General features: G+C 52.8%; 1 protein-coding gene across 1 annotated transcript in view; it reads left to right on the top strand.

The window, feature by feature from the left end:
• LOC144597539 (nesprin-2-like) overlaps positions 1 to 20898 on the top strand; it is a 76028-nt gene extending 55130 nt beyond the window's left edge. The window contains exons 28-35 of the mRNA XM_078407018.1: positions 6500 to 6619; positions 6996 to 7196; positions 8049 to 8222; positions 9922 to 10065; positions 11718 to 11914; positions 15601 to 15724; positions 19650 to 19833; positions 20741 to 20898. Coding sequence (XP_078263144.1) covers positions 6500 to 6619; positions 6996 to 7196; positions 8049 to 8222; positions 9922 to 10065; positions 11718 to 11914; positions 15601 to 15724; positions 19650 to 19833; positions 20741 to 20751 — 1155 coding nt within the window. The 3' untranslated portion in view covers positions 20752 to 20898. The remainder of the gene's footprint in view (positions 1 to 6499; positions 6620 to 6995; positions 7197 to 8048; positions 8223 to 9921; positions 10066 to 11717; positions 11915 to 15600; positions 15725 to 19649; positions 19834 to 20740) is intronic.
• Positions 20899 to 21902: the final 1004 nt, after the last annotated feature.

Here is a 21902-nt window from a genome sequence, read left to right as displayed (position 1 = left end):
TGGAGCGGCTCCTTCGCCCAGCAACAAATCACGCAGACGGAACATTCTGGAATCTCTCATTGGGTCGGCCAGCATCTGTGGGGAAGAGGAGCAGGAGTCAATGCTTCAGGTCAAAGAACCTTCGGTAGCTTTAGGTTTATTATTGTCACGTGCACCGAGGTACAGTGAAAAGCTTTGTTTTGCATGCTATCCAATAAGGTCAGATGATACTACAGGTGCTCCCCGGCTTACGAAGCTTCGACTTGCGATATTCCCACATTGCCACGGTGCAAATGGCAGCGCCCCGTGGCGACCGCAGCTCGCTTCCGGCCTCGTGATCACGTGTGTTCATGCATTTACACTTACAATATTTTCGGTTTGCGATGGAAAGGAACCCAATCGTAAGCTGAGGAGCACCTGCATTCATAAACACAATCAGTTCAAACTCAAGTACAATAGGTAGAGCAAAGGAGAAGATCCTCCAGCCCACCCGGAACTGACCTGCTCACCATCGAGGGATCTACAGGAGGCGCTGCCTCATAAAGACAACCAGCTTCATCAAAGACCCACACCACCATCTCATCTCGCTGCTACCATCGGGTAGAAGGAATCGGAGCTGGAAAACCGTGACAAGCAGCTTCACAGGGCCAGGACCATTCTTCAGAATGAAGTTCTGACCTGACCATCTGTCCATATTCTCCACAGATGCTGCCTGACCCACTGAGTTACTCCAGGACTCTGTGAAACGTCACCTATCCATGTTCTCCACAGATGCTGCCTGACCGCTGAGTTACTCCAGCACTTTGTGTCCTTCTTTGTAAACTAGCATCTGCAGTTCCTTGTGTCTCCTCTCAGTTAAACCACTTGCAATTTCATCAAGAGTCGAGAGTTTCACTGTCATATGTACTGTGAAAGGAACAATTAAACTCCCACTTCCTGCAGCTTTACAGACACATGAACACAACTTACAAATAAATGCACAATAATCATATACAGTATATTATCAGTAATACTGAGGTGGGACAGTGGTGCAGCGGGTAGAGCCGCTGCCTCACAGCGCCAGAGACCCGGCTTCATTCCTGACCTCAGGTGCTGCCTGTGTGTGGAATTTGCATGTTCTTCCTGTGACCATGTGGGTTTTCTCCGGGTGCTCAGTTTCCTCCCACATTCCAAAGACATTTGGGTTTGTACTTATATTGCCCCCAGTGTGCAGGGAGCCTGTTTCCCAGCTTAATCTTTTGATTGGTCAATTCAATCAAGTAGCTAGACGATAATAGTGCAAAGTGAAGTGCAGAGTGCGATGTAAAGCAGGTCTGCAGTAGATCTTCACTGAGGTGGAGTGGGGTAGTACAGACAATTGACAATAGGTGCAGGAGGAGGCCTTTTGCACCAGCACAGCCATTCACTATGATCATGGCTGATCGTCCACAATCAGTACCCCGTTCCTGCTTCTCCCCATATCCCTTGACTCCGCTATCTTTAAGAGCTCTATCTAACTCTCTCTTGAAAGCATCCAGTGAATTGGCCTCCGCTGCCTTCTGAGGCAGAGAATTCCTCAGATTCACAACTCTCTGGGTGAAAAAGTTCTTCCTCATCTCAGTTCTAAATGGCCTACCCCTTATTCTTAAACTGTGGCCCCTGATTCTGGACTCCCCCAACATTGGGAACGTGTTTCCTGCCTCTAACTTGTCCAATCCTTTAATAATCTTATATGTTTCAATAAGATCCCCTCTCATCCTTCTAAATTCCAGCGAATATAAGCCCAATCGCTCCACTTGTGTTGTGCAGTCAGTTCCTGAGCCTGATCCTTGATTGCAAGAAGCTGTTCCACCTTCATTCCAAACTGAATGACCTCAGCCTCATCCCTCTTGCCAGATCTTCCCAAGCTGACAAGACCCTCGTAAATCCTTGCCCCTCTGATGTGCTACCAGGCGCCGTCCACAGGGCTCACAACACGCTCTCGCCTGGGACGTATACAATTCTAGCACTATGTGTGCAGAAAAGAACTGCAGATGCTGGTTTAAATCGAAGATAGACACAAAATGCTGGAGTAACTCAGTGGGTCAGGCAGCATCGCTGGAGGGAAGGAATGGGTGATGTTTTGGGACGAGACCCTTCTTCAGACTGATGTCGGGAGAGGGCGGTACAGAGGTAGAATGTAGTTGGAGGTAGTAAGATTGATCGGAGAACTGGGACGGGGGAGGGGATGGAGAGAGAGGGAAAGCAAGGGCTACTTGAAGTTAGAGAAGTCAATATTCATACCACTGGGGTGTAAGCTGCCCAAGCTTACATCAGTGTAAAGAAGGGTCTCGACACGAAACGTCACCCATTCCTTCTCTCCAGAGATGCTGCCGGTCCCGCTGAGTTAGTTTAGTTTAGTTTAGAGATACAGCACGGAAACAGGCCCTTTCGGCCCACTGGGTCCGCGCCGACCAGCGATCCCCGCACATTAACACTATCCTACACCCACTGGGGACACTTCTGATTTTTTACATTTACCAACAAAATTATTAACCTACAAACCTGTACATCTTTGGAGTGTGGGAGGAAACTGCAGATATCGGAGAAAACCCACGCAGGTCACGGGGAGAATACACAAACCGTACAATAGACAATAGGTGCAGGAGGAGGCCATTCGGCCCTTCGAGCCAGCACCACCATTCAATGTGATCATGGCTGATCATTCTCAATCAGTACCCCGTTCCTGCCTTCTCCCCATACCCCCTACGTACAGACAGCACCCGTAGTCGGGATCGAACTCGGGTCTCCGGTGCTGCATTTGCTGTAAGGCAGCAACCCTACTGCTGCGCCACTGTTACTCCAGCATTTTGTGTCTACCTTCCGGCACTAGTTCCCCGCGGTGAACATAGAGCACAGAACAGCACAGCACAGGAACAGGCCCTTCAACCCACAATGTGCCGAACATGATGCAAAGTTAAACTAATCTCTGCCTGCACCCTGGGGGTAAAAGGTTCTGACCCTCCATCTATGCCTCTTATAATTTTATAAACCAATCAGGCCTCCCTGCAACCTCTGGAGTTGCAGTGAAAACAATCCAAGTCTGTCCAACCTCTCCCTGTATCTGATATGTCATTCCGGTCAAAAGAAGCGTTCCTATCCGAAATGTCACCTAACCATGTTCTCCAGAGGTTGCCTGACCCGCTGAGTTACTCCAGCACTCTGTGAAACGTCACCTATCCATGTTCTCCATAGATGCTGCCTGACCTCGTGAGCAACTCCAGCACTTTGTGTCTTTTTTGAAATTTTTCTGGTAAACCTCCTCTGCACCTGTTCCAAAGCCTCCACATCCACCCTGCAATGGAGAGAGCAGAACTGCACACAATACTTCATATTCCTTTACTTCAAAGTGGTATAAAGCTGCATTGTGACTGTCTGAGGGAGGGTGAATCCCACGCGGAGGATGCTGGTGGTAGCCAGGCCGACTCGTCCCCATCCCCAAGCAGTGAAGTGCAACATTTGCACCGTCGCTTCCCCCTCACTCATTGACAAGATACCCTTCTTCACAGCTCATACTCACGTTCACATCATCGACAACTTACCCAGCTACTCCTGCCGCATTCCCTGTCCTGAATCAAGCGTGTTGGTGTTAATTGAAACATAGAAAATAGGTGCAGGAGGAGGCCATTTGGCCCTTCGAGCCAGCACCGCCATTCATTATGATCATGGCTGATCATCTACAATCAGTAACCTGTGCCTGCCTTCTCCCCATATCCCTTGATTCCACTAACCCCTAGAGCTTCCCCTTTATTCTTAGACTGTGGCCCCTGGTTCTGGACTCCCCCAACATTGGGAACATTTTTCCTGCATCTAGCTTGTCCAGTCCTTTCATAATTTTATATGTTTCTTTAAGATCCCCTCTCATCCTTCTAAATTCCAGTGAATACAAGCCCAGTCTTTCCAATCTTTCCTCATATGACAGTCCCGCCATCCCGGGGATTAACCTTGTGAACCTACGCTGCACTGCCTCAATAGCAAGGACGTCCTTCCTTAAATTAGTATATTAATGATCTGATATTGCCAATGATATCATATCATATCATATATCATATATATACAGCCGGAAACAGGCCTTTTCGGCCCACCAAGTCCGTGCCGCCCAGCGATCCCCGTACATTAACACTATCCTACACCCACTAGGGACAATTTTTTTAAACATTTACCCAGCCAATTAACCTACATACCTGTACGTCTTTGGGAGTGTGGGAGGAAACCGAAGATCTCGGAAAAAACCCACGCAGGTCACGGGGAGAACGTACAAACTCCTTACAGTGCAGCACCCGTAGTCAGGATCGAACCTGAGTCTGTCACAGACCAAGCACACTGATGCGACGCTAAGAAGGCATACCAATGCCGCTACTTCCTCGGGAGACTAAGGAAATTCGGCGTGTCTCCAGTGACTCTTACAAGCTTGCACAGATGCACCACAGAAAACATACTGTCGGTTTAGTTTTGGAAGAGCGCTGTCCAAGACCACAAGAAATTGCAGAGAGTTGTGAATGTAACCCAGTCTGTCACACAGACTAGAAACCTCTCCATCGACTCCATCTACACTTCACGCTGCCTCGGGAAAGCAGCCGACATCATTAAAGACTTGTCCCACCCGGATCATTCCTTCTTCTCCCCGCTCCCATCCGGCAGAAGATTCAGAACTTGAAAGCGTGCACCACCAGACTCAGGAACAGCTTCTTCCCCTCTGTTATCAGGCTTCTGAACGGTCCTTCCATAAGCTCGGGTACTGTCCGATTCACCTCTACCCCATTGTGGGCATTGGACTTTGTCTGTGGAACTGATGCACTACAATGCTGAGAACTATATTCTGCACTCTGTATCTTCCCCTTTGCTCCACCTATTGTTAACGTTTGGCTTGATTGTATTTATAATATTACCTGATCTGATTGGTTAGCATGCAGAACAAAACTTTTCACTCTATCTCGGTATACGTGACAATAATAAACCTAAACCTGCAGCAACACTTCCTCCACCCTCTCTCTCAGAAATCACCCACACCCCTGAATTCTCCAACCACACGATCGCTATTGGCCAAATGTGGGGTGTCTCCCCACCAACCCCCACTTTTTGCATCCCTCTTAATTGGCTTCTGTAAATTGTCCCTGGTGCTTAGGATGGAACTAGTGTACGGATTGTCCTCCACACAATACACCCCACATTGCTGCAGAGTCCTTAGCTTACCCGTGATCCAGGTGTTGTGGATGGTTCATTTTCCTGATTAGTTCTGGCCGAGGTGCGTCCAAGGGATTATCAGTTCGCTGCACACTGATTGAGTCGGTGCCAGCAGCGGCAGAGAATTCTCTGCAACAACAGCCAACCCTGGCCAGGCACAGATCCCCGCTGATTTAAGAGGTGATCAAACTGGCCCCGGCTCCAAATTCTGTCAGAGTGAGATGTGTGTCTCACGCCCAGAATGTGGGGTGTATCAGTGTTATAGTGTGGGGTGTATCAGTGTTCTAGTGTGGGGTGTATCAGTGTTCCAGTGTGGGGTGTATCAGTGTTCCAGTGTGGGGTGTATCAGTGTTCCAGTGTGGGGTGTATCAGTGTTCTAGTGTGTGGGGTGTATCAGTGTTTCAGTGTGGGGTGTATCAGTGTTCCAGTGTGGGGTGTATCATAGAAACATAGAAAATAGGTGCAGGAGTAGGCCATTCGGCCCTTCGAGCCTGCACCGCCATTCAATATGATCATGGCTGATCATTCAGCTCAGTAGGATGTACCTGCCTTCTCTCCATACCCCCTGATCCCTTTAGCAAAAAGGGCCACATCTAACTCCCTCTTAAATATAGCCAATGAACTGGCCTCAACTACCTTCTGTGGCAGAGAATTCCACAGACTCACCACTCTCTGTGTGAAGAAATGTTTTCTCATCTCGGTCCTAAAAGACTTCCCCCTTATCCTTAAGCTGTGACCCCTGGTTCTGGACTCCCCCAACATCGGGAACAATTTTCCCGCATCTAGCCTCTCCAACCCCTTAAGAATTTTATATGTTTCTATAAGATCCCCCCTCAGTCTTCTAAATTCCAGCGAGTACAAGCTACAGTGGGGTGTATCAGTGTTCCAGTGTGGGTGTATCAGTGTTCCAGTGTGGGGTGTATCAGTGTTCCAGTGTGGGGTGTATCAGTGCTACAGTGGGGTGTATCAGTGCTCCAGTGTGGGGTGTATCGGTGTTCCAGTGTTGGGTGTATCAGTGTTCAAAGTGTGGGGTGTATCAGTGTTCCAGTGTGGGGTATATCGGTGTTCCAGTGTGGGGTGTATCAGTGTTCAAAGTGTGGGGTGTATCAGTGTTCCAGTGTGGGGTGTATTGGTGTTCCAGTGTGGGGTGTATCAGTGTTCCAGTGTGGGGTGTATCAGTGTTCCAGTGTGGGGTGTATCAGTGCTACAGTGGGGTGTATTGGTGGGTTACAGCATGCGTTTTGTGTATCAAAGTGCTGTGATTGATTACTCATTCCCACTCTCCCCATCCCCTTCCTCCTCCCCCCCCCCCCCCCAGTGGCTGGAGCAGATGGCTGTTGATCTCGACTCCCTGGACGTGGAGCTGTTGTCACTGAGGGACAAGGCTACTCGCTGTGACCTGGGGCCGCAGTGGATGCGGAGGCTTGAGCAGCTAGAGGTACCCCACAGTGACTGGTGCCTCTCCCAGGGGCAGCGGGCCTACGCCACGCTGCCCCTCTCCCCCAACGTGCGCCCTGCTCCCCCCCCCACTCCCCTCTCTCCCCCCTCTTCCTCCCCCTGCTCCCTCTCTCCCCAGCTCCCTCCCCGCTCCCTCTCTCCTCCCCCTCCCCCCCCCGCCCCCTCTCTCCCTCTCTCCGCCTGCTCTGTCTCTCCCAGTCTGACCCCCTTGCCCCGGCTCCTCCTCCCTGCCCCACCTCACCCCCCTCAGGTTTGCCGCTGCCCCAGTGATGCCCGTCCCCTCGTACCGCTCTGCGTTGCTAGGACATTGTGGGCTGAAGGACCTGTGGCCTACTGTTCCTCGTTGTGTTTTGCAGGAGGCATTTGATGGCACGATGGGGCTGGTGGGCGAGCAGCAGGCTGAGCTGGCACACAGCCTGGTGATGGGGCGTCTGTACCAGGGGCTGATGCAGGGCACGGCCAGCCTGGTGGAGCTGGGGCAGGAGAGGCTTGGCCCCAGAGACAGGCTGCCAACTGGGACTCTGGCTGATCTCCGCACCCACCTGCACAGCCACAAGGTAGGCGTGCCACCGTCCCTGCACCCAGGCACTGCCTGACATCCTGTCACTGGTCAGCGGCAGCCAGACTGGCAACCAGTGCTGCCATAACCCAGCGGCTCAGGGAGCAACTCTGGGGGACATCCATGGGTGATGCTTCAGGGCGGGGACCCTCCCACAGTTATGGGCAGCACCCTGGGGTGGGGATGGAGACCGTGTTACCAGTGGTAGCACCCTTGGGTGGGTCCCATCCCCCAGTGTCGGCACCCTGGGGTGGGGGGGGAACGGTGACACCAGCATCGGTGGGGGTCCTTGGATGAGCTGTGGGCCTCGCTGGTGCTGCCCGCAGTGTGGGGGTGCTGGCGTGACCACCTTGTGCCCCCCCCTCCCTCCCTCCCGTTCTCCCCCACAGCCCCGCCACTGTGAGGGCACAGGTTTAAGGTGAGGAGGGAAGATTTTAATTTAGTTTAGCGATGCAACACGGAAACAGGCCCTTCGGCCCACCGAGTCCATGCCAACCAGCGATCCCCACACTAACACTATCCTACATACTAGGGACAATTTATAATTTCACCAAGCCAATTAACCTACAAACCTGTACGTTTTGGAGTGAGGGAGAAAACCCACGCAGGTGACGGGGAGAACGTACAAACACCGTACGGACAGCACCCGTAGTGAGGAATGAAGCAGGGTGCTCGGACGCTGTAAGGCAGCACCTCTACCGCTGCGCCGCGTTTAGTAGGAACCCGAGGGACATTTTTATGGCACAGAGGGTGGCGGGTGTATGCAACAAAGGGGAGGTAGTTGTGGCAGGGACTCTCACAACCGAAAGGCCTGTTTACGAGCTGTGTGACTCCGTGACTCTCCCCACAGCTGTTTTACCGAGGGCTGGAAGACCACATGATCCGGGCGGAACAGATTTCCGGCCACGTTCCCGAGCGGATAGTTGCTGAGCAGCGGGTAGTGTGGCTGGAGCTGGAGGGCAGGCACAGGGAGCTGCAGTCCCAGGCACTGAGGCACGGGCTCCACGCAGAGACCGCCCTGCAGGTGAGGGACGGGGGGGTACTGAGGGAGGGGTGGTACTGAGGGACGGGGAGTACTGAGGGAGTGGTGGTACTGAGGGAGGGATGGTACTGAGGGAGGGGTGGTACTGAGGGAGTGGTGGTACTGAGGGAGGGGTGGTACTGAGGGAGGGGTGGTACTGAGGGAGGGGTGGTACTGAGGGAGGGATGGTACTGAGGGAGGGGTGGTACTGAGGGAGTGGTGGTACTGAGGGAGTGGTGGTACTGAGGGACGGGGGGTACTGAGGGACGGGGGGTACTGAGGGAGTGGTGGTACTGAGGGAGGGGTGGTACTGAGGGAAGGGGGGGTACTGAGGGAGGGGGGGTACTGAGGGAGGGGTGGTACTGAGGGAAGGGGGGATACTGAGGGAGGGGTGGTACTGAGGGAGGGGTGGTACTGAGGGAGGGGTGGCACTGAGGGAGGGGGGGTACTGAGGGAGTGGTGGTACTGAGGGAGTGGTGGTACTGAGGGAGGGGTGGTACTGAGGGAGGGGTGGTACTGAGGGAGGGGTGGTACTGAGGGAAGGGGGGGTACTGAGGGAGGGGTGGTACTGAGGGAGGGGTGGTACTGAGGGAGGGGTGGTACTGAGGGAGGGGGGTACTGAGGGACGGGGGGTACTGAGGGAGGGGTGGTACTGAGGGAAGGGGGGTACTGAGGGAGTGGTGGTACTGAGGGACGGGTGGTACTGAGGGAGGGGTGGTACAGAGGGAGGGGTGGTACTGAGGGAAGGGGGGGTACTGAGGGAGGGGTGGTACTGAGGGAGGGATGGTACTGAGGGACGGGGGGTACTGAGGGAGGGGTGGTACTGAGGGAAGGGGGGGTACTGAGGGAGTGGTGGTACTGAGGGAGGGATGGTACTGAGGGAGGGGTGGTACTGAGGGAGGGGTGATACTCTAGGAGGGGTGGTACTGAGGGAGGGGTGGTACTGAGGGAGGGGTGATACTGAGGGAGGGGTGGTACTGAGGGAGGGGTGGTACTGAGGGAGGGGTGGTACTGAGGGAGGGGTGGTACTGAGGGAGGGGGGGTACTGAGGGAGGGGTGGTACTGAGTGAGGGGTGGTACTGAGGGAGGGGCAGTACCAACGGGGAATGAGGTGAATGTGGTTGATGGGCCGAAGGGGCTGTTTCTGTGCGGTACTCCTGCGTGACACAGCGAGGGGGGTGGGTCCCTGCAAGGGTCTAGCTCTTGGTGTAAATGTTATCCCCTTTATCCTGTAACTGCACTGTAGTGGCTCGATTGTAATCATGTATAGTCTTTCTACTAACTGGATAGCACGCGACAAAAAGCTTTTCACTGTATTCTGGGAACCCGTGACAATAGGGTTGCCAACTTCCTCACTCCCACATACGGGACAAGGTGACGTCACCGCCCCGCGCTCCACATGACCTCACCAGCCGGCGGCTATGTGCTCCCGCTCCACCAATGGCGGCCGCTGGCTGGGTGAGGTCACGTGGGGCGCGGGGCGGTGACGTCCCCTCTTGTCTCTTCATGGGGAGTGAGGAAGTTGGCAACCCTACTAATACGGGACAAGGGCGGTCCCGTATGGGGCAAAATAATTTAGCCCAAAATACGGGATGTCCCGGCTAATACGGGACTGTTGGCAACCCTAAGTGACAATAATACACTGAGCTAACACTGCTCCTTGACGTGTGGTTTTGTCTCCCTCCCCTCTGCGTGCCGGAAGTGCTGGGCTGAGTTGGAGACGGAGGTCGAGGTTCTGGAGAAGATGCTGGCCACCCTGAGCTCACGACTGTCGGACCCCCAGGTGGTGGGGGAGGCGGCGAGGGAGAGCAGCGAGGGGGAGATGGAATACCTCCACACCTGCCAGGTGAGTCTCGGCCGCACCAGGGCGGAGCTCCATCTGCCGGCTCACCGCTTCCGATAGGTGGGAAGATGCAGCACGGAAACAGACCCTTCAGCCTGACTCAGCCATCACCATATTGAATGGCGGTGCTGGCTCGGGCCTACTCCTGCACCTATTTTCCATGTTTCTATGACTCGTCAATGCTGACCAAGATCCCCATCTGTGCTTGTCCCATTTTAATTGATTGATTGAAGGATGATGCATGTTGGTCAGCATGGGCATTGGACCGAAGGGCCTGTCTCCACGCTGTATGACTTCATGTCTCAATGGAAACAGGCCCTTCGGCCGACCAAGTCCACGTCACCATCAATCACTGTTCACACTAGTTCTATGTTATCCCACTTTCTCATCCACTCCATATACACTAGGGGCAATTTGTAGAGGGCCAATTAACCTACAAACCCGCACCTCTGTGGAATGTGGGAGGAAACCGGAACACCTGGAGGAAACCCACGCAGATACAGGGAGAAGGTGCGAACGCCACACAGGCAAGACCCGTAGTCAGGGTCTAACTGGAGTTCCTGATGCTGTGCAGCAGCAACTCGACCAGGAGTAGTCTTTGATTATCTTGGCTTTTCTTCTGAGGCTATGTGAAGAGTAGATGGAGTCAGTGGTGGGGAGTCTTGCCTGTGTGGGACTGGGTACATCTGTAACTCTCTGCAATATCTCATGGTCTTGGCTGTTCAAGCAGTGATCCATATTAGGAATAAGCCGTTATTGAAGCACATACAATTAACACGTCCCACCCCGGTCATTCCTCCCACTCCCCGCTCCCATCCGGCAGAAGGTACAGAAGCTTGAAAGCGCGCACCACCAGACTCAGGAACAGCTTCTTCCCCTCTGTTATCAGGCTTCTGAACGGTCCTTCCATAAGTTAGGGCACTGTCCGATTCACCTCGACCCCATTGCGAACATTGGACTTTGTCTGTGGAACTGATGCGCTACAATGCAGAGAACTATATTCTGCACTCTGTATCTTCTCCTCTGCTCTACCTGTTGTACTTGAGTTGGACTTGAAAGTATTTATGTATAGTATTATCTGATCTGACTGCATCGCATGCAAAACAAAACTATTCACCGTACCTCGGTACATGTGACAATAATAAACCCAACCGAAAACCTTTTAAAATGACATTTAGACAGATATATGGATAGGAAAGGTTTAGAAGGATATGGACCCAATGCAGGGAAAGGGACTCAGCCAGTATGCCAACTTGGTCGGTATGCACAACATGGGCGGAAGGTCTTGTCTCCATTTGGGCGGCACGGTGGCACAGTGTTAGAGTTGCTGACTTACAGCGAATTCAGCGCCGGAGACCCAGGTTTGATTCTGACTACGGGCACCGTCTGTACGGAGTTTGTACGTTCTCCCCGTGACCTGCGTGGGTTTTCTCCGAGATCTTTGGTTTCCTCCAACACTCCAAAGACGTGCAGGTTTGTAGGTTAATTGGCTTGGTAAATGTAAAAATTGTCCCTAGTGGGTGTAGGATAGTGTCAGTGTGCAGGGATCGCTGGTTGGCGCGGACCCGGTGGGCCCGAGGGCCTGTTTCCATGCTGAATCTCTAAACTAATCTAAAATCTGTGACTGTGAGCCGGTGTGTTTGTACTCCTGGCAGGAGGTGTGCAATGGTGTGGAGGGGAGCTGGCCGCAGATGGAGGAGGCGCTGAGGCGCGGGGAGGTTCTGCTGCGGTCTGTGGACAGCCCGGAGCTGGAAGACAAGCTGCAGACCATGGAGGACGCCTGGATCTCCGTCAGGGACCGGGCAAAGCACGAGGTCCACAGCCTTAGCACCAAGCTGCAGCTCCGCCACAGGTCAGTCTGCCTCCCCAGGGAGAAGCCCAGGGACAGGGCAAGGGGCAAGAGCAGTGTACGGAAACAAAACAATGACAACTAGGGTTGCTAACTGTCCCGTATTAGCCGGGACATCCCGTATTTTGGTCTAGATTGGTTTGTTCTGTGCGGGATCGCCCTTGTCCCGTATTCGGCCCGGACAGCGATGTAGGCCCGAACACTGTAGTCCCAGACACTGTAGGCCGGGACACTGTAAGTCCAGACACTGTAGTCCCGGACACTGTAGGCCCAGACACTGTAGGCCCGAACGCTGTAGTCCCGGACACTGTAGCCCGGACACTGTAGGCCCAGACACTGTAGTCCCGGACACTGTAGGCCCAGACACTGTAGTCCCAGACACTGTAGGCCCAGACACTGTAGGCCCGGACACTGTAGGCCCAGACACTGTAGGCCCGGACACTGTAGGCCCAGACACTGTAGGCGCAGACACTGTAGGCCCAGACACTGTAGGCCGATACACCGTAGGCCCGGATGCTGTAGGCCTAGACACTGTAGGCCCAGACACTGTAGGCCCGGACGCTGTTGTCCCGGACACTGTAGGCCCAGACACTGTAGGCCCAGACACTGTAGGCCCGGACGCTGTTGTCCCGGACACTGTAGGCCCAGACACTGTAGGCCCAGACACTGTAGGCCCAGACACTGTAGGCCCAGACACTAGGCGCAGACACTGTCGGCCGATACACTGTAGGCCCGGACGCTGTAGTCCCGGACGCTGTAGTCCCGGACGCTGTAGTCCCGGACACTGTAGGCCCAGACACTGTAGGCCCAGACACTATAGCCCGGGGGCCGCTGTCGTCCCGGACAGTGTAGGCCCGGGCGCCGCCTAACAGAGCTTGCATAGCAACCTGCCTCCCGGCCCGGGTGGCCGCTATTGGTGGAGCGGGAGCACGCGGCCGCTGGCTGGGTGAGGTCACGTGGGGCACAGGGCGATGACATCACCCTTTGTCCCTTATTTGGGAGTGAGGAAGTTGGCAACACTAATGACAACCTTCACCTTGGGGAAAAGACCCTGAGCATTCACTTTATCCCTACCTCTCATGATCTTGGGCATCTCAGCAAGGTCACTCCTCTGCCTCCTACTCTCAGTCAAGGTGTGGACACGTTGGGCCGAAGGGCCTGTTCTAAGCTGTATAACTCTATAACTCCAGGAACCCAGAGTGTTTTATTGCCATGTGTAAACGGAACAATGAAATTCTTACTTACAGCCGCTTAACAGGCCTGTAAACACAGTACTCGATTGATAACTTAAAAAAAATTTTTTTAAAGTTCAATAAACAGTAATACAGTTGTCAAAGACTAGAGGGCATAACTTGAAGGTGAGTGGGGCAAGTTTAAAGGAGATGTGTGAGGCAGCGTTTATATTCTGTAGGAAAAAACTGCAGGTGCTGGTTAAAATCGAAGGCAGACACAAAATGCTGGTGTAACTCATCGGGTTAATAGATAATAGGGAGCATCTCGGGAGAGAAGGATTGGGTGACGTTTCGTGGTGGGGCCGCCCCCTCCCCTGACATTAGTCTGAAGATGGGTCTCGACACGAAACGTCACCCATTCCTTCTCTCCCGAGATGCTGCCTGATCCGCTGATTTACTGCAGCATTTTGTGTCTAACTAGGATCTATACTCTGATGGATATTAGCTATATATGACAATAAAGCACTCTTGACTCTTTGAAAATAAAGCCCTTGACCATAAGGAGAGGTTGGACAGACTTGGATTATTTTCTCTGGAGCACCGGAGGCTGAGGGGAGACCTGATAGAAGTTTACAAAATGATGAGAGGGTTACTAGAGGGCATAAGGTGAGAGGGGGAAAGTTTAAAGGAGATGTGCACGGCAGGTTGTTTACACAGAGGGTGGTGGGGGCCTGGAACACGATAGTGGTGTTTAAGAGGCTTTTGGATAGGAGCATGGATATGCAGGGAATGGAGGGATATGGATCACGTGCAGGCAGAGGAGATTAGTTTAACGGTATCATGTTCGGCATGGACATTGTGGGCCGAAGGGCCTGTTCCTGTGCTGTACTGTTCTTCATTTCACAGTGACCAAGGGCATTATTCCTTGGAGCGCAAGAGGCTGAGGGGTGATCTTGCAGAGGTGTATAGAATCATGAGGGGAATAGATAGGATGAAAGCACAGTCTTTCCCACAGAATAGGGGAATCAAGAACCAGAGGACAGAGGTTTAAGATGAGATTTAATAGGAAGCTGAGGGGCAACTTTTTCACACAGAGGGTGGTGGGTGTATGGAACGAGCTGCCAGAGGAGGTAGCTGAGGCAGGGACTATCACAACATTTAAGAAACGTTTGGACAGGTACATGGATAGGAAAGGTTCAGCGGGATGTAGGCCAAACACGGGCAGGTGGGACCAGCATAGATGGGGCATGTTGGTGGCATGGACAAGTTGAGCCGAATGGCCTGTTTCCGTGCTGTATGACTCTTTGACTAGGAAGCTGAGGGGCAACTGTTTCACACAGGGTGGTGGGTGCATGGAGCGAGCTGCTGGAGGAGGTAGTGATACGACAGACAGATATACAGAGGGTGATGGGTGCATGGAGCGAGCTGCTGGAGGAGGTAGTGATACGACAGACAGATATACAGAGGGTGATGGGTGCATGGAGCGAGCAGCTGGAGGAGGTAGTGGAGGCAGAGATACAGAGGGTGATGGGTGCATGGAGCGAGCTGCTGGAGGAGGTAGTGATACGACAGACAGATATACAGAGGGTGATGGGTGCATGGAGCGAGCAGCTGGAGGAGGTAGTGGAGGCAGAGATACAGAGGGTGATGGGTGCATGGAGCGAGCTGCTGGAGGAGGTAGTGGAGGCAGAGATACAGAGGGTGGTGGGTGCAGGGAGCGAGAAGGAGGGAGTTGAGGCAGCGACTCACAACATTTAAAAATTGAGTGCTGAGAAATGATAGAATCTCGGTGGCACAGGAGGACATTCTGCCCTTTGTCCATGCTAGCCCCTTATGGAACATCGGTCCCCAGTCCTTAGACAGCAAAAATATAGTTGTAGGTAGACACAAAAAGCTGGAGTAACTCAGCGGGTCAGGCAGCATCTCTGGAGAGAAGGCATGGGTAACGTTTCGGGTCGAGACCCTTCTTCAGTCTGAAGAAGGGTCTCGACTTGAAACGTCACCCATTCCTTCTCTCCAGAGATGCTGCCTGACCCGCTGAGTTACTCCAGCATTGTGTGTCTACCTTCGATTTTAACCAGCATCTGCAGTTTTTTTCCTACACAGAAATAGTTGTAGTTGCCGACTGTGAGAAAGGCTGCCGAAGGACACAGTGGGATAGAGGGCAGGCGGAGAAATGGCAGCGTTTAGTGCCGGCAAGTGGGAGGTGTTACCCCCTTGGGCGAGGGCAGTCTGGTGTTGGGAGGGGGAGAGGAAACTGGTGGGGGGAGACTGGGGAGGGGAGGGGAGAGGAGACTGGTGGGGGGAGATTGGGGGGGAAGGGGAGAGGAGAATGGTGGGGGGAGATTGGGGGGGGGGAGGGGAGATGAGATGAGACAGGAGGGGAGGGGAGGAGAGTGGGGAGGGGGGAGATTGGGGAGGGGAGGGGTGGAGAGTGTGGTGGGGGGAGTCTGGCGTCCTGTGTCTGCCCTCAGCAGGGTGTTCTGTCATTGATGCCGGGGCATGTGACGTTGGCAGGTTCGGGGATGAGTGCGACGCCGTGACCGCGTGGCTGGACGCGGCCGAGAGGCGGCTGGAGCGCTGGGGTCAGAGGTTACCCAGCGGCACTGAGGGCCAAGAGAACCAGACCAACCTCTTCCTGGTGAGGGACCGCCGTGGGTCACAGGGTCACACAGACAGGCCCATCTTCCCCATGCCGACCAACACGCCCCATCTACACCCGTCCCATCTGCCTGTGTTTGGCCCGTATCCCTCTAAACCTTTCCTATCCATGTACATCGCTCAATGTCTTTTACATATTGTTATAGTACCTCCTCCGACAGCTCGCTCCATGTCATAGAAACATAGAAAATAGCAGGAGGAGGCCATTTGGCCCTTCGAGCCAGCACCGCCATTCATTGTGATCATGGCTGATCATCCACAATCAGTAACCCGTGCCTGCCTTCTCCCCATATTCCTTGATTCCACTAGCCCCTAAAGCTCTATCTAACTCTCTTTTAAATCCATCCAGTGATTTGGCCTCCACTGCCTTCTGTGGCAGAGAATTCCACAAATTCACAACTCTCTGGGTGAAAAAGTTTTTTCTCACCTCAGTTTTAAATGGCCTCCCCTTTATTCTTAGACTGTGGCCCCTTGTTCTATCTTGTCATAAGTAATAGGAGCAGAATTAGGCCATTCAACCCATCAATTCTACTCCGCCATTCAATCATGTCTGATCTATCTCTCCCTCCTCACCCCATTCTCCTACCTTCTCCCCATAACCCTTGACATCTGTACTAATCCCATATATCTGCCAATCTGTGTGAGAAAGTTACCTCTCAGGTTCCCATTTCCCCTCTAGTTCTTGATTCCCCAACTCTACGTAATAGTTCTCTGGGTACATTCACCTGATCTATTTTATACACCTCTATAAGATCACCCCTCATCCTCCTGCACTCCAAGGAATAGAATCCCAGCCTGCCCAACCTCTCCCTGTAGCTCAGGCTCTCAAGTCCTGTCAACATCCTCGTAAATCTTCTCTGCACCTTTGCCAGCTTAACAGCAACAGCAAAAATGAACACAGTACTCCAAATACAGCCTCACATTGCCTTGTACAACTGTAACTTAACAACCCTTCTATACTCAGTACCTTGAGTGACGAACTTTGGAGGAACAGCACCTCATATTTCGCTCTGGTAGTATACACCAAGTATAAACATTGACTTCTCTAACTTTAGTCCCTGCTTTCTCTCTCCATCCCCCCCACTCCCCTTCCCAATTCTCTCACTAGTCTTCCTGTCTCCGACCACAACCTATCTTTGTCCCACCCCCTCCCCTGACATCAGTCTGAAGAAGGGTCTCGACCCGAAATGTCACCCATTCCTTCTCTCCAGAGATGCTGCCTGAGCCGCTGAGTTACTCCAGCATTTTGTGTCTACCTTGACTGATCAAGGCCAATGTGCCGAAAGTCTTCTTGACCACCCTGTCTAACTGTGATGACATTCACGGTTATAGACAATAGGTAGGCCATGATCACATTGAATGGCGGTGCTGACTCGAAGGGCCGAATGGCCTCCTCCTGCACCTATTGTCTATTGATCATGGCTGATCATTCTCAATCAGTACCCCGTTCCTGCCTTCTCCCCATACCCCCTGACTCCGCTATCCTTAAGAGCTCTATCTAGCTCTCGCTTGAAAGCATTCAGAGAATTGGCCTCCACTGCCTTCTGAGGCAGAGAATTCCATAGATTTGCAACTCTCTTGAAGACAGAAACAGGGGAATTTATTATGGGGAACAAAGAAATGGCAGACGAGTTAAACCGTTACTTTGGATCTGTCTTCACTGAGGAAGATACACACAATCTCCCAAATGTTCTAGGGGCCGGAGAACCTAGGGTGATGGAGGAACTGAAGGAAATCCACATTAGGCAGGAAATGGTTTTGGGTAGACTGATGGGACTGAAGGCTGATAAATCCCCAGGGCCTGATGGTCTGCATCCCAGGGTACTTAAGGAGGTGGCTCTAGAAATAGTGGAAGCATTGGAGATCATTTTTCAATGTTCTATAGATTCAGGATCAGTTCCTGTGGATTGGAGGATAGCAAATGTTATCCCACTTTTTAAGAAAGGAGGGAGAGAGAAAACGGGTAATTATAGACCAGTTAGTCTGACATCAGTGGTGGGGAAGATGCTGGAGTCAATTATAAAAGACGAAATTGCTGAGCATTTGGATAGCAGTAACGGGATCATTCCGAGTCAGCATGGATTTACGAAGGGGAAATCATGCTTGACAAATCTACTGGAATTTTTTGAGGATGTAACTAGGAAAATTGACAGGGGAGAGTCAGTGGATGTGGTGTACCTCGACTTTCAGAAAGCCTTCGACAAGGTCCCACATAGGAGATTAGTGGGCAAAAATTAGGGCACATGGTATTGGGGGTAGGGTACTGACATGGATAGAAAATTGGTTGACAGACAGAAAGCAAAGAGTGGGGATAAATGGGTCCCTTTCGGAATGGGAGGCAGTGACCAGTGGGGTACCGCAAGGTTCGGTGCTGGGACCCCAGCTATTTACGATATACATTAATGACTTAGACGAAGGGATTAAAAGTACCATTAGCAAATTTGCAGATGATACTAAGCTGGGGGGTAGTGTGAATTGTGAGGAAGATGCAATAAGGCTGCAGGGTGACTTGGACAGGTTGTGTGAGTGGGCGGATACATGGCAGATGCAGTTTAATGTAGATAAGTGTGAGGTTATTCACTTTGGAAGTAAGAATAGAAAGGCAGATTATTATCTGAATGGTGTCAAGTTAGGAGGAGGGGAGTTCAACGAGATCTGGGTGTCCTAGTGCATCAGTCAATGAAAGGAAGCATGCAGGTACAGCAGGCAGTGAAGAAAGCCAATGGAATGTTGGCCTTCATAACAAGAGGAGTTGAGTATAGGAGCAAAGAGGTCCTTCTACAGTTGTACCGGGCCCTGGTGAGACCGCACCTGGAGTACTGTGTGCAGTTTTGGTCTCCAAATTTGAGGAAGGATATTTTTGCTATGGAGGGCGTGCAGCGTAGGTTCACTAGGTTAATTCCCGGAATGGCGGGACTGTCGTATGTTGAAAGGCTGGAGCGATTGGGCTTTTATACACTGGAATTTAGAAGGATGAGGGGGGATCTTATTGAAACATATAAGATAATTAGGGGATTGGACACATTAGAGGCAGGAAACATGTTCCCAATGTTGGGGGAGTCCAGAACAAGGGGCCACAGTTTAAGAATAAGGGGTAGGCCATTTAGAACGGAGATGAGGAAGAACTTTTTCAGTCAGAGAGTGGTGAAGGTGTGGAATTCTCTGCCTCAGAAGGCAGTGGAGGCCAGTTCGTTGGATGCTTTCAAGAGAGAGCTGGATAGAGCTCTTAAGGATAGCGGAGTGAGGGGGTATGGGGAGAAGGCAGGAACGGGGTACTGATTGAGAGTGATCAGCCATGATCGCATTGAATGGCGGTGCTGGCTCGAAGGGCTGAATGGCCCTCCTCCTGCACCTATTGTCTATTGTCTCTGGGTGAAAAAATTCTTCCTCATCTCCGTTCTAAATGGCCTACCCCTTATTCTTAAACTGTGGCCCCTTGTTCTGGACTCCCCCAACATTGGGAACATGTTTCCTGCCTCTAATGTGTCCAACCTCTTAATAATCTCATATGTTTCAATAAGATCCCCTCTCATCCTTCTAAATTCCAGTATATACAAGCCTAGTCGCTCCAGTCTTTGGAGTTAGTCCAGCCCTCTCTCCCCCTGCCCTGCCCTCCCGTCTCCCCCACTTCCGTCTCCCCTACTGCCCCTCCCCACTGGCCCCACCGTGTCTCCCCCTGCCCTCTCCCTTGTCTCCCCCCCATCCCGCCATGTCTCCCCCTGCCCTCCCTTGTCTCCCCCTGCCCTCTCCCATGTCTCCCCTGCCCTCTCCCTTGTCTCCCCCCCATCCCGCCATGTCGCCCCCTGCCCTCTCCCTTGTCTCCCCCTGCCCTCCCGTCTCTGCCCCGTGCCCGGCTTTGCCTGGGGGAGTGTGTGGTGCCAACATCTTGCCCTTGCTGCCTGCAGGACGTGTGGACAGGGCTGGAGGAGCGGCGGGCGTTGCAGGCGGCCGCGGTGAGTCGTGGGCAGAGACTGCTGGCCCCTGCAGTTGCCAAGAGCCACCAAGCTGCAGGCACAGCTGCAGCAGTTGCAGCACAGCTGGGCGCATGTGGAGGGGCAGCTGCCCGCCCTCCAGCAGCAGCTCCAGCAGGTCAGTGAGGGGAGGGGGTAAGGATGATCGGGGGGGGAGGGGGAGCAGGGGCAGTATGGGGAAGGGGTGAGGAAACGGGAGGGAGGTGGGGAGGGGGAGTGGGAGACGGGGGGGGGATTATGGGGTGGGGGGAGTGAGGAAGCGGGAGACTGCAATGGGGTGGGGAGGGTGAGCGAGGGGGGAGTGTTGGGTGAGGGGTAGGAGGGGATTGAGTGTAGGGGTAAAGTTTAAAGGATGGGTGGGGGAGGCAGCAAGTTGTTGAGTGGGGAGGGATTGACCTCTGGATGGGGGTTGGGGTGGGGGAATCTGGGAGGGGAGCAGGGCTTGGGGTGATATATAGAATAACAGGTCCCCGGGAGTGGGTACAGGCTGGGGTCTGACCCAGGGGTTTGGGGGGGGGGGGGGTGGTGGTGGGGAAGGTTATACAGAGGGACCTATCCCTGTGGAGAGGTGGGATAGACAATAGACAATAGGTGCAGGAGGAGGCCATTCGGCCCTTCGAGCCAGCACCGCCATTCAATGTGATCATGGCTGATCATACTCAATCAGTACCCCCGTTCCTGCCTTCTCCCCATACCCCCTGACTCCGCTATCCTTAAGAGCTCTATCCAGCCCTCTCTTGAATGCATTCAGAGAATTGGCCTCCACTGCCTTCTGAGGCTGAGAATTCCACAGATTCACAACTCTCTGACTGAAAAAGCTTTTCGTCATCTCAGTTCTAAATGGCCTACCCCTTATTCTTAAACTGTGGCCCCTGGTTCTGGACTCCCCCAACATTGGGAACATGTTTCCTGCCTCTAACGTGTCCAACCCCTTAATAATCTTATACGTTTCGATGAGGGGGGTTGTGTGGATCAGTGTGCTCCCTCGCCCTGACCCTGGACTGACGGTGTGGTTTTGACTTCAGGATCTCCGTGAGCTGTTGAAGGTGAAGGAGGGGGAGCTGGAGAGACTGAGACAGACTTCCCTCCCCAGGGGTGGAGCCAAATCCCCCAGGGTCACTGACGGAGATCGGGGAGACACTGGAGCAGCTCCAGGAATCGTGTCGCAGTCTGGCTGCTGAGGTAGGGCTCTGTGACCCTCCCAGAGGTCAGCTCCTCACAGCAGAAGAGTCACTGGTGGACGGGGTGGTGAGGAGGACTATTGGCACACTGGCCTTCGTCAGTCAGGGACCGTGGGGAGTATAGCGGGGCCGTGGGGAGTGGTGTTTGCGTCACGGGTAGAAAGGGGGGACAACAACAAGACACTGGAACAGAATGAAGCCATTTGGCCATTCAAGTCTACGCCGCCATTCGATGGCTGATCTCTTTCCCACTCAACCCCATTCTCCTGCCTTCTTGGAACCTTTGATGCCTTCACTTATTAAGAACCTATTAATCTCCGCTTCAAACATATCCATTGAGTTGACCTCCACCGCCGCCTGTGTAAATGAAGTCCACGCATTCTGGTCAGATTCCACATGATTCCACCCTCTGGCCAATGAAAGTCCCCCTCATCTTCTTTCTAAAGGTACATCCTTTTATTCTGAAGCTGTGGGTTCTGGCCCTGGACTCTCCCACTAGTGGTCACCCTGCTATAGGAAGGATGTAATTTAGCTGGAGAGAGTGCAGAGAAGATTTATGCGGATACAGTATTTAGAGATACACTGTTGAAACAGGCTTGAAAAAGGGACCTGATCCGAAACGTCACCTATCCATGTTCTCCACAGATGCTGCCTGACCCGCTGAGTTACCTGCAGTTGTACAGGGCATTGGTGAGACTGCACCTGGAGTATTGTGTGCAGTTTTGGTCTCCTAATCTGAGGAAAGTCGTTCTTGCCTTAGAGGGAGTACAGAGAAGGTTCACCAGATTGATCCCTGGGATGGCAAGACTTTCATATGAAGAAAGACTGGATAGACTAGGCTTGTACTCGCTGGAATTTAGAAGACTGAGGGGGATCTTATAGAAACATATAAAATTCTTAAGGGGTTGGAGAGGCTAGATGCGGGAAGATTGTTCCCGATGTTGGGGAAGTCCAGAACCAGGGGTCACAGCTTAAGGATAAGGGGGAAGTCTTTTAGGACCGAGAT

The sequence above is a fragment of the Rhinoraja longicauda genome, chromosome 10 (genome assembly GCF_053455715.1).
Source record: "Rhinoraja longicauda isolate Sanriku21f chromosome 10, sRhiLon1.1, whole genome shotgun sequence".
NCBI classification, from domain to species: domain Eukaryota; kingdom Metazoa; phylum Chordata; class Chondrichthyes; order Rajiformes; family Arhynchobatidae; genus Rhinoraja; species Rhinoraja longicauda.
The sequence above is the reverse complement of the archived record's forward strand: the minus strand, read 5'-3'. Positions and strand labels throughout refer to the sequence as shown.